Source organism: Mauremys reevesii, linkage group 1, assembly GCF_016161935.1.
Source record: "Mauremys reevesii isolate NIE-2019 linkage group 1, ASM1616193v1, whole genome shotgun sequence".
In the NCBI taxonomy this organism is placed as follows: Eukaryota; Metazoa; Chordata; order Testudines; family Geoemydidae; genus Mauremys; species Mauremys reevesii.
Window position 1 is genome coordinate 33344633 of NC_052623.1, and position 13097 is coordinate 33357729.

A 13097-nucleotide genomic window follows, 5' to 3' on the forward strand; every position below is an offset into this window, starting at 1 on the left:
GTCCTGAGTCAGCACCCCAAACCCCCTCTGGTACCCCAACCCCCAGCCCTGAGCCCCCTCCTGGAGCCAGCACCGCACACCCCCGCCTGCACCCCAACACTCTGCTCCAGCCCGGAGCACACTCCTGCTCCTAAACTCCCTCCCAGAGCTTGCACCCCTCACCCCCTCCTGCATCCCAGCCCCCTGCTCCAGGCTCAGCCCAGAGCCCTCTCCCACACTGCGAACCCGTTGGCCCCAACCCCCTACCCCAGCCTGGTGAAAGTGAGTGAGGGTGGGGGAGAGCAAGCAATGAAGGGAGGAGGTGGAGTGAGCAGAGTGAGGCTTTGGGGAAAGGGAGGGTAGATCCTGGGTTGCCCTTAAATCCAAAAAGTGATCTTGTGCGTAAAAAGGTTGGAGATCACCGAATTGGAGCATATCTTTTAGACAAACATCCAGTAATGATTTTAAAATTGCCAATGATGGAGTTTCCACCACAACTTTTGTAAGTTGTTCCATTGGTTAATTAACCTCACTACTGTTAAAAATTTGCACCTTATTTCCAATCTGAATGTTTGGTTTCAGCCTCCAGTCATTGGATCTACTTACAGGTTTGTCTGCTAGCCTGAAGACAGTATAGTATAATAGTACTTCCTTACCTCACCGGGGTACTGTGGGGATAGATTCACTGATGTGTGTCAAGTGTCAAGATCCTTTGGTGAGGTTGACTTGCTAGATTTCAAGTCCCCATGTCTTATCCTCAGTGTAGGATAGTCCTTAGTGATTTATTTTCTACTAGTGCCTTGCGAGAGTTTCTCCTGTGAGTGTTACAGATGAAAATTCACAGAGTTAAAGGGCTCGCTTGGTCTGCTATTCAGGAGGAGGAAGAAAACTGGGCTATAGCACTTCCCCTCCTCTCCATAGGTTGAAATGTATTCTGGCTACACAACATCCTCGTTTGATAGACAAGAGATTTCGGTATCAGGGAGATCAAATCCAGTGACTGAAAGGGAAAGAGTCTCTTTGGTTTGTTTATTATTTTATTTGTCTTTGAGGATCTGGCCTTTTTCAGGGTTTTTTTCTTTTTAAATAATTGAAAAACAAACAAAAATCTCATAGAGGGTGGGAGAGTTAATGCCGAATACGTTTGCCTGCTGTGGTTGCCTAGCAACCAGTGGGCAGGCAGGCCAGATGGCAAAGAGGGGCCTGCAGTAGCGAAGGGAGGTGTTTGTGTCCATTCAGGTGGGCACAGGATCGGCGCACTCACTTCTGGAGCCTCTGTTCTGGTTAATGATGCTTCTGGCCAATCTTTGGACACTAAAAGGAACAGGAGATGGGAGTGGCGGGGTTTCTGAAAAGTCTGGAGGACACGTCAGAAAATGAGGTTCTTATTTTGCATGTGCAGCCTGGGTGTCCCACCAAGGATCAGGATGGTGCAGTGCAGCCCCCTAGGACTCTGCCAATGCAAAGTGTATGGGTGCTGGAGGGACGACGAGGTTTCATTTTGCAGCAAGAATACGCTTTGGTTTTGGGGCTGAATTGACCCAAAGTTTCTTTGACAATTGCTAATTTCCAAACAGACATGCTGAGAGAAAGCACCACCTGGCAGAACTAGGGGCAAGCTAAGCAACGGCCTCGCTGCAGTGTTACTAGAAGCAGTTTTATTTCTCTAACAATATACACCTATGAATCAGGCTGCTCTTTCCAGGCATTTGTTCTTCTTCCTGCAGACAATGAGATTTCCGAAGGCGCACCAGCTCCATTCAGACTGGATCAGCTGGGTAAGTCCCATGCAGAGCATATATTCCTATGTCTTTTTCTTCTCTGCATCCTATACTGTAATTTGGATGAGAAGATTTAGTTAAAAAATAGGGAGGCTGCTGAGTGCAGTCTGCCGCATAAATGCATCATTACCAGTGGCTCCTTTCTGCGTTGCTTTTGAATGCACAGACCAGAGAGTAGGACACTGCTGGATACTAAAAGATGTATTTAGTACGTTTCTGAATCACATTTGCTTGGTTATTTTATTTTGTGCCAAGAGCTTGCATCTTTCTGTTGCAGAAAGTGTAAATGCTCCAGCTTTTTGGAAGTGCAGTTAAAGTTTAACCCATGCCTGGCACCAGCACTTCTGTGACCTTCTGCTCTGATGGTTAGTGCTATGATGAGCTCCAAAATCTTTGTCCTCCAGTATGCTCTGTTCCTAGTGATTAGAGCAGAGAGCGGGGAATCACGACTAGAAATGTGTGAAGTCTGAGGAGTGAAGAGTCCAGCTCCCAGACTGAAATCAATAGTTCACTTCATATGGGTTGGTTTTCGACAAACTCGGGGAACATACAGTCAGCCCCTTGCTTGGGCTCAGTATCCCACCCACTTTACGTTCAAGTGGGGAGCTGGGTGCTGATGGCCTGCCCTATCCCTGTTCAGTCTTATAGCTAGAAGTTCCCCTGTTTGCCCTGCAGGGGGCACTAGGTAGCTTCTACCCAGTGTAGGTGACTGGCTCAAATGGGCATAAAGGCATTTCTGGAGACTGAGTGACCATACACCCAAATAATGCAACAGGGAGCAGCAAACAGACTGCTGCTGTTGGGTCTACTGAGCTGAGGCTGAGAGACACCCCCTAATTCTTTGCTTGGGGTTCTCCAGCACTTGCTTTCTAGGAGAGATGATCCATAATCTCTAGCAGGTTCATTAGGACAGCCCTAGGCAATAAAAATCATGAGTCTTCTCTTGGCCCCAGCTCAGCAGGGCTGTGGCAGAAGTAGTCTGTTTTGTAGCCCTAGCTAGAAGTGCTGTACTGAGGCAGGAGAGAGAGGATGAGATGGACAACATGTTGTTCATCAGAAGATCCTCAACAGGTGGCCCATACCATCAGCACCCTGTAGAGCCCGCTGAAGATATTGACCACCTGTTCCCCTGAGGAATGGGGAGAGGGCATGGAGCTACAAGAGTGTGTGTGTGTGCGTGCACGTGTGTGTAGTGGTGGTGGTGTGTGTCATGCTGTCAAGGTTCTCCCATCTAAACTAGATAAGACCAAAACAGAATATGAGACAACTGTGCAAAAATGAAAGAACAAGGAAAGATTAGAGCTTAGAAGAAGGAAAAGAGTTTTTAGCAAGGTGTGTGTGTGTGAGAGAGAGAGAGCGCGCACATGCGCGCCTCATGGTCAGGTAGTGGGAGACAGTACAGAAGTGCTCCAAGCACTTTCATGAGATTCTCATCCTTCCTGCTTTCTATATAGCTTGAAATATCATGAGAACGGTCTTTATTATGGTATTTTGGTTCTTTTGGCTTCCAGCATGAAACATAATAAGGGGGAAGAAAGTTTTTAACCAATTTTTTCCCCCCACACTTCATAAAAGGTTTGGTTTGAATGACTAGTTCTGTTGTCCCTAGCAGTCATCAATGAGTCTGATTCTGCATGACGAAGGGCATCTCTTGAGACGAGTTTTGCACGTTCAATTTTCACAAGAGTATAGGAACTGAGGGTGATGAGAAGCCTCAGGAGGTGTTCATCATCTGACACAATTGTGCCCTTATGTAGCTGCTAGATGAGGTGTCCCGTTCTCATTCCCAAGTTAAAACGATTGTGATAAGCAAGTACTGGAAGCATCATTTTGTCAGGGATCCATAATGATTAGCCAAAAATGAACTCTTCTCTCTCCTCCTCATTCATTCTGTCTCCTCTCCCAAAATTCAGGATTTCTGCATTTCTGATTCCGCCTGTGACTGTTGTGTTCCTTTTGTTCTGTAAATGATGAAAACAGAACATTTCACACTTGCTCTGCAGCCTAGCAGAAGAAATTGTCTCCTTGTGAGGTGAGAGTGTGGTTTTTGGAGAAAGGAAGGAAAGGAGAGAGAAGGGAGAGAGTAAAGCAGGCAGGGGCATGATGCTTTGCAGCCACATCCACAGCTTCTTCCCCCCCCCCCCAAAAGCGCACTAGAAATTTGGTCTGTTCGCTTTTTTTAGATAGAGATAATGAATATCAGGGAGCAGAGAGAGGCCAGAAAAAAAAAAAAAAAAGGAAAGAAGTCTCTCTCTCCCAGGGGATCAGATCAGAATGTGAGAGAAAAAAAAAAAAAATTGATGTGAAAAAAAAAAAAAAAATGGGGTTTGAGATGAAACCAACTCTCCCTGAATCCAGCTCCGAATGCTTTTGTAAAAGACCTAATACATCTGTGGAAATTCTTAGAGGCTGTGCATCAGATTTCCTGATAGCTGAACACATGTGTGATTATCTAGCTGTACTAGGGGAGGCATGCTACAACTACTGTGATTGCAGGAAATACAGTTTCGGTGGCACATTGTTCCTGTGCAACCATTACAACTAGGAATCCAATCCCATTGGATTTTTTAAAAAATCCCTAGCCTGTTTGTTCCCATTGCTTATTAGCCACCAGCTGCTTCTTTTTTCTTGTTGTTCTGACCTCATCTCTGGCTGGAATGAATCCAGGAAGCTAGTGCTCCATTTAACGGAGTCCTCTGTCAGAAATGAAACAGGTCAAATTATTAGAGGAAAGAAAAATGAAAGCTCTTTGGCAAAATTGGAAAACCAGATGTGCAGAGATGACTTTGCTGTCTGTAGCTGCAATGCCGCGTATTAAATGCACAGTGGAGGGGAGCTGATAAATATGTACAGCCGTCACCATAGTGAAAACCTTGCAGTGGCTATTAATTAAGTGCAATAAAATAATATATTTCTTTTAATGCTCATCAAGTTTTTGAGTTAACTGGCCATCTGGTAGCTAGATTGTTTAAACACCTCTTGCTGATGGAATTATGGAACTACTGCTTGAAGGGCAGAAGTGGATGTGCCTCCGTTCATAATTTAAAACATTCCAGAGAAGCTGATGACTGCTAAAATAATATCTGCTGAAACAAGCCGTGTATCTGGGATAAATGAAGTTAGTGACTAATCAGAACAGATAGCATTCTTTCCATCTGATGGGGCAGGAGACATGGTAAGGAGGCTTTTTTTTTTTTTTAATGGATCTGTATTACTTACTCTAATGAAACTTCTTTATAGACGGTATTTTAATTCCACGTTTTGGTTCATGCTGTTGTCCAAGCATCTTACCACGACTATTTTGGTTGTTCCTATCTTAGGCTGGCTGTACATACAGCCCCGCTAGCATTACCCCCCGCTATGCTGTAAGTCGTGGGCTGCCTGGCCTAACATCAGAAGTGGCAGTCACAATCAAGAAATAAAATGGGGTGCAGGCATCTGGGGTTGCCAAACTGTCAGCTGGAATGGGATAATTATTTGTTTGTTTGCATTTGGAGTCTATGTGGTTACATGCATGGGTGGTTTCAAATGTAACGAGCATCAATACCAGACTGAACTTACTGTTCAGAACGGCCGAGTCCGCGGGAGTTCAGTGATCTTGCCTGCAGCCTGGGTGTAATAAACATCACAGACCTGTATAGTAAAAGGGAGTCACTAACAGAGAGCTGACTGGGGGCTCCAGATGACCCAGGAGATTGGTAACTCAGTGCAGTAGAGTCACTAGAAATGGGTGGAAAAATTTGTCATGTTTTGGGGAATGTTTGCTCTGCTTCCCCCCTCCCCCCCAGCTAAAGCAGAAATGCATGGGAAATTTGGGGAAGGTTTTTTTCCTCTCTCTCTCTCATAGAGTAGAGAGCCTTCCATTTTTAGATCGCTGGTCTTAAATATGTCCAGGGCCCTTGTTAGCAATAGGTGGCTGGGCTGGGCACGGGCCTATGGGAAATGAGGAGATGATATCGTCAGTCCAGTTCACAGTGGACTGTTGTCTACATGACCATAATAGGCATCCTCAGCAGAGAGGCCAAAGACTGAGTGGGCATGGGAACTGAAATACCCTCTTGCCTCATTAAGGGTTAAGTTCTAACTCCATTAGACAAGTGGTGTGAGGAAGCTTGAGCTACTGCTGGCCTGTACCAGACCCGTTACCTACTAGAGAACTTCAGTCTCCAATCTTGCACCCTTCACGACCACTAAATTCATTGTGAAGTCAAAACAGAATTGAACAAGAGAAGGACTTTGAAAAGCACTGGCAAATGTGTCTCCAAAAATACAGGGTCTGGGGGGAAAAGAGAAACAAAGTTACATAGGCAGAAAGAGATCATCATCCTCTGAAATTCAGCACAATCCTGATCGTGCACTGTGGGTTGAAGGGGCTATAGGACGATGGAAAAGGAGTAGGGTGACCAGATAGCAAGTGTGAAAAATCGGGACGGTGGTGGGGGGTAATAGGTGCCTATATAAGAAAAAGCCCCCAAAATCGGGACCGTTCCTATAAAATCAGAACATCTGGTCACCCTAATTAGGAAATAATCCTCTTTGCAGGCACCTGTAAGGATAGGCTAAAACACCAAACCAAACCCTTCTAAACACTGGCTTGGAGGAGTCTCTGGCTAATGTAACCAGACTCAGTTAAATCCCACAAATCTAGTTTTATTCAGCTTGTATAAAATTCAATACAGGCTCAAGGTAACTAAAGAAAAATTCATTCTATTTCATCAAACCAAATTAAATGACAAAGGACAGCACTTATATTACCATTTTTAAATTGGCTTTGAGAGAGACCCTCCCTTTGATCTACAGAGATTATGAATAGGCACATTACAAGCCAAGGCCAAATTCTGCCCTCATTTACAGGCAAGTAGCTCGCTGATTGCAGTGGGCTCATAGAATTATAAATGAAAGAAGCATTTGCCTCTGTGGGGTGGGTAGTTTATTTCTCCAGAGAGATTAAGTGACTCGCCCAAGATCACACAGGAATTCTGTAGCAGAGCAGGGTATTGCATACTTTCCAAATCCCAGGTTCATGCCTAACCACTGAACCATCCTTCCTCTCCTTACAAATGTGTATATGGGACATGAGCCATTGCGCCCCACCACTTTATCTCTTGAGCTCTCATTTAAACTGGTGTGTAGCCTGAGTGTAGCTCTTGACTTCGGTGGAATCATTCTGAATTTATGCCACTCTAACTACAAGGCTGATCCTGCATCTTTGAGATTAGTGGGAACTGCTGAGTGCTCAGCTCTTTTAAAAATCATGCTGCTTACCTAAATGCCTCAATAGGGATATAGGACGCTAACTTCAGACACTCATTTTTGAAAATCTTGGCCCACATGTATTTAGATAGCACCCAAAGGCCGCAATCCAGATAGCAGCCCTATTCTATTAGATGCTGTACAAGGAATAGGAAGGATCCCTCCTGCCATGCCACCTACGAGATATGCAAATACAGAAAACAATTCTATACTAAATGGTACCATAGAATATAGGCATAGGCCAGAGCTGAGTAATCCAATGATTTTATTATTGTTGCCTTCTTCCTTCCTCATTGTCCCCGCCAACCCTACTGGTTTGTTACTGTCTGTGTCATGTCCAAGTTACAGGGCAGGGACTCCAGGACAGATTATGTGTAAATTAGAGCAGCACCTAGGACTCCTGTAATTTCCAGCAGCCTTGCCCAGGCAGCCTATGGAATGCACTACAGCCTAGAGGAGCCCAGAATTCCCATAGTATTTATCACTATAGAGATTCTCCCCTCTCAGCCCCATCCCTAGCACACACCCCATTCTCCTCCAGCCTGTTGCAGTGCCTCTGTGGCCCCTCTACACCATCAGAGTAGCACATAGGAACAAGGGCTGAGCCCAGGATCAGCCCCTTTGTCTTCTATGTGGGTTTGTAAAGCACCTTGCAAATTCTAGGCACTGTAGAAGTAACTACTAGGATAGGGCTAATCCTGCAGTCACTGAAGGGTTTGCTTGAGTAAAGGTAGCCAGAGCAATGAAATAGAGAAATCTAAAGGTATTTCTGCGCTGTGATTCCCAGCTTGAGGAGACATACTCACGCTAGCTCTGATCAGAGCTAGCGTGCTAAACATACAACGTAGCCATGTGAGTGGTGGGAGGGGCTAGCTACCCGAGTATGGACCCGTGCTGGCATATGGGTACATACTTGGGATAGCTAACTCCTCTTGATGTGACAGCTACACTCTATTTTTATCAGGCTAGCATGATCAGAGGCAGCATGGGTATGTCTCCTCAAGCTGGAACGTGCACCCCCAGCTCAAAGTATAGACATGCCTTAGCATTGTGTTGTCTCTCCTGATGAGAGATGAAAGAAGGAACTATCCAGTCACCATAGGAAATGTTGGCACCAGGAAATAAAGCAAAGGTACAGCACTAAGTACAGGTACATGCCATGAAGGGGGTATGCCTGCCTGACCCCATGCCTCAGAAAGCTGAGTGCGTGCACCCCTTTGTGCAGTGCTTAGAGATCCTCTGATGAAAGGCACTAAGCACAAAATAATTTCTCGCACGCACGCTACCCACATACCGGTAGTTCTCCCACTTCACAATCAGACTCCACAGCAGAATGGCTTGCTTAGGTAGGGTTGGTGAGGTTAAATCATGAATAATTCCAGCCATAATGAGAATGCATCCTGTGGAACTGGTGTGCTGAATGGCAAAGAACCACTGTGTGCTGACAAATTTCCTGTTTTCCTGTTTCTACAGTACTGCTGTCCAGCACAGTCAATAAATCCACTGCTTGACATGAAGGAATATGTACAGTAAGCGATTTATGGGAAAACGAGTAGGGAGGCAGCTGTGCAGCAGGGAGAAGGGCCTGGATTTAATAACAGTAATGTTATTTATACTACTCCCCCACATCTGCACACTCGGGATGCTGCTCAACAAGACACTGAAAGTGCAAATATACTAACAAAATGCAAATCGTTCACTCAAATTCTAAGCGGTGTGAGAGGATTTCCTAACAGAGAGCAAGAATGATCTTGCTTAGGGCATGGGACTGGGGCTTTGAAGGTCTGGATTCAATGCCTAACTCTCCCACAGACTGTCTATGTGACCTTGGGCAAGTCACTTAATTTCTTGGCGCCACCATTCCTTATTTGTAAAGTGGGATGTTGATGATACACTTTTTCTCCCACCCTTTGTCCGTCTTAGCTCTTTGGGGCACAGACCCTGCTGAAATACAAGTAAACGATAGGAATACTGCCAAAGGGGAACACTGAGATGGGGGAAGGAGTGGAAGGTAATGGACATGGCCAGAACTGTATTCATAGTTTCATGGAATTTGAGGCCAGAATGGACCATTAAACCATCTACGCTGAGTGGTAACTTGGGTTAGACTAAAGCCCTTTGGTCCTCAGGAGATTAAATTTATGTGCATAGGCAGTGAATGAGAGACTGAGGTACCACCAATGCCTGAGGCCCCCGGATTTCATGCTAAAAACATTTTTTTTTTATCTATCCATCTTGGGTACTTATATGGCCCCCATTCTATCAGTAGGGGAGCACCTCATAATCTTGAAAGTATTTATCCTCACAACAATCTCTGTGAGGTAGGGCAGTGCTATTAGCCCCATTTTATAGATGGGAACCGAAGCACAGAGAGACAAATGTTATGTCTACACTGGCAAAAAAACTCCTGTAGCAGCAAGTCTCAGAGTCCAGGTCTATAGGTTCGGGCTCGGAGGGTTTGCACTAGGGCACTAAAAATAGCCATGTTCCCACCCCCCTTGCCTGATTTCAGAGCCCAACTCCAGCACAAGCAGGAATGTCTACACAGCTATTTTTATCACCACAAGCCCCAGTCTGTAAACCCAGGCTCTGAGACTTGCTGCTGCAGGGTTTTGGTTATTTTATTATTTTTTATTCTATTTTTGCATTGTTGACACACTAAGTGACTTGCCCAAAGTCACACAGGAAGACTGTGCTGGAGCAAGGAATCCCAGGTCTCCCACGTCCCATGTTGGTACCCTAACCACTTAAAACAAAAATCTTAAAGTGATGGTGATTATGGTTGAAAAAGTGACCACGTAAAAATGAGACATTCTTGCTCAACAGATCTGTTCCCTGGGATCTGTGACTTTGGTGATTAAGCTTTTTACTTCTATTGGGATGTCAGTCAACACAGCTAAGTGAGAATGAGCATGACTCTGTCTTGACTTATGTATCACCAAGAGAATGGTAGCTTCATGCCGTTTGCAGGACTAGATTTTTCCCTCAGTTACACCTGTGCAACCCAGTTGTGTGCCATCACCAGTGCAATCCCACAGTACAACCACCAGTTACACAGATGTGTGAGCTCTAGTCTCTGCCTCATTCACTTGAAAAGATGATATTAAACGAGCGAGAGCGCCATAGAATTTGGCCTGCAGAATCTTTATTACTAGTAGCTTGACTTCCAACTCACAGGCCTTCAATTAAACAGGAAGCATTGCACCATCTTTACACAATCTTTTGCAGAGTATTACCACACTTTAAGGTGTGAGGAAAAATTAATTAACATGGGTGCCTAAGGCAAGTGAGCTCCACGCCCTGGCGTCCAACAAAGTAATAAAATCAAGAGAAGAAAAAAACTTATCCCAATATGAACCATGTTCACTGCTCAAGCAAAAACTCTGAAACACCAATATTTAGAAGTTACTAAGAAGAATAGACCAAAACCAATATGGTAGATTGTAACTGATGCATGTACAGAACTAGTGACTATTTTCTCACAATATAACATGCAAAACTAAGGCAGACTCTTACTAAATACAGAGTCGGTGGTGATGATAAGGTGGAGATAATAGAAAATATACATCTGGAGAGGTGCTTCTGTTCAAGCAAAGGGTAAAAAGAGAAACGGAAGGACTGTTTATACTCCACTATCTAAAAGAGGAAGGAATGCAAGAATGTTACCACCTCAAATTATCAAACATGAGAAGACTTTCCATTATGAAAAGCAATGAGGAAAAACTGTGCATAATCCTAGACCAAAGGCAAAAAATGGAAGAGAAAGGGCTGTGCTACATAGCAGCCTGACACCAGTTCAGCTATGGGCAATGACAAATGCAGCCAGGTGAAACAACTCTATCCTGGGCCTGATTCTGCTGTCAGTGGTTTACACCTGTGTCACAATATTGATTTGAATGGAGGTACTCCTGATTCTGGGAGGAGAATCAGGCTCACCATGTCTGCCTTTACCAGAGATTGGCGTGTTCTGTCTTTTTATACTTTGGCAACAATTGTCTAAGTTGTCATGCCAATATAATACTATTGAATTGAAAGAAGTGTGGTAACTCTGAGGATGAGGTTCATGAAAGGGGGTCTCAAGTAAGGACAGATGACTACTGGAGAAAATTATTACTGAATTATGAATGTATAAAATACTTATATAGATATAATTATTGAATTACTTGCTGATTGATAAAAAAAATAATTTGTTGAATATTGCTGGGCCATCTATGCAGCTGGTTAAATAGCGGGAAAATGTATTTGAGAGTCCTTTAGGGCTCATTGAAGTGAATGGGAGCATTTCCATTGATTTTTAACAGGCTTTGGATAAGAGCCTTCTTCAGCTCCTGATGAGATTAAAAACTCATTGACACAAATTATTTGTGATTACTCTATGACCATCTCAAAGCCTGAACATAGCCATCATGTACACTATTGAGCCCTCATCCTGCAAACACTTATGTAGCAGTTTACTTTTATTATCCTAAAGTTGAATAAGTGTTTGCAGGATTGGGGTATTAATAAACCAGCATCACCTTATCAAGCAATATTTTATTGATTATGCCATTCCTTTGAATTGGTAGGGAGAGGAAAATGGGGCTCACATGCTGCAGGGAATCCTACTCTTTGCTTTGGTCTACACTAGGGGGCGGGGTCAATGTAAGATACGCAACTTCAGCTACGGGAATAGCATAGCTGAAGTCGACGTATCTTATTTTGACTTACCTCCAATCCTCACAGCGCGGGATTGACAGCCGCGGCTCCCCGTGTCGACTCCGCTACCGCCACTTGCCCTGGTGGAGATCTGGAGTCGATGGGAGCACGTTTGGGGATCGATATATCACGTCTCCCGATAAATCGATTACTACCCCTCGATCCGGTGGGTAGTGTAGACATACCCTTTGCCTCCTTCAAAAGGAGATACTCAGTGCAGCAGGCCCTGAAGTTTGCAGAAATCTGTTAGGCATTGAAGGCATATTTTAGTGTAAGGATCTCTTAAGGTTCCTGTTTGGCAAGTGACTTTTTTGAGAAATGGAACTGCAGAATGGCTTCCAGAGAAGAGAGGGGGCAGGGTAGTGGGAAGGTGAGATTTAAAAATAAACAATCACCAACCCTCCAAACCAACAAAAATTGAATGAAATTTGATTTTATTTATTTTATATTCAAAATAATCTTAAATTACCTTCAGGGATAGATTCAGTTTGATCCGTTCCAGCGCAAATATTGGCAGAAGAAACTTGCACAAGAGACCATTCTAATTAGAAATTACCAGACCGCCCCCCTGTGTGTTGAGCATGACCGCTCCATCTTCACTAGAAGACCACCAAGTATTTTGTCACTCCCTTAAGCGGTTGCTTAAAGCTGTTTCAATGCGTTTTTATGCCCTAGAATCAGGGCCACCGGGGGGGAGGGGGGCAATTTTCCCTGGGCCCTGCAGGGGCCCCCACGAGAATATAGTATTCTATAGTATTGCAACTTTTTTTTATGGAAGGGGCCCCCTGAATCCTCTGGGTGGCCCTGCCTAGAATAAAATCCTAAAGAGCTTTAGATGAAACCACAGTTAAAATCTCCAAACTCCTGCTACAGGGGAATATGCTGCTTTTCGACCACCAGCAGGCCCTGCTGTGCCAGCACTGCATTCGCTGCCAGAGACTTCGCTTACTGCCTTACTCCGGGGGCACTAGGACCTGGCAGCCCATCGGCGTGTGTGTGTGTGTCTGTGTTGGACGACAGTGTAGTGTTACCGTTTTGATGCCAGCCCCCTATCCCGCTCAGCACAGTCTGCGTGGGACTGAACTCTCGCTGAATACATGGTGCAACATTAGGACCCAGCAGAGACTACCATGATTTGGGCAGTAGGTAAAGCTCTGACATTCCTTTCATTCCAGTGTGAATGGGGCTGATTGTTGTGTCGTGGATCTGAGTTTTTCCTCTGCATCTCGATTCGTTTTCTACACATCATGTCAAGCAGCACGTTTGCACGGTAGCCGCTTTATGCTGGGTTGTTTTTTTTTTTTTTGGTGGGGACAAAACTAGCCATGGTAGCCTCATGTGGATTGCAAAGTTTCCGCCGGGAACTTCTGAGCAAGAAGTGAAAGGTAA

The 13097-nt window shown here is 44.6% G+C and overlaps 1 protein-coding gene across 6 annotated transcripts in view; it reads left to right on the top strand.

Moving 5' to 3' along the window:
• The window catches only part of AMOTL1 (angiomotin like 1), a 141734-nt gene that overhangs the window by 24557 nt on the left and 104080 nt on the right, over positions 1–13097 (top strand). For 4 of the 6 annotated variants that reach the window (XM_039538643.1, XM_039538636.1, XM_039538648.1 and 1 more), the window contains one exon: positions 1707–1757. In XM_039538643.1, the coding sequence (XP_039394577.1) occupies positions 1707–1757 (51 nt within the window). Of the gene's footprint in view, positions 1–1706; positions 1758–12843; positions 13094–13097 lie in introns of those variants that run through there. The other 2 variants (XM_039538657.1, XM_039538675.1) reach the window with 1 other exon arrangement.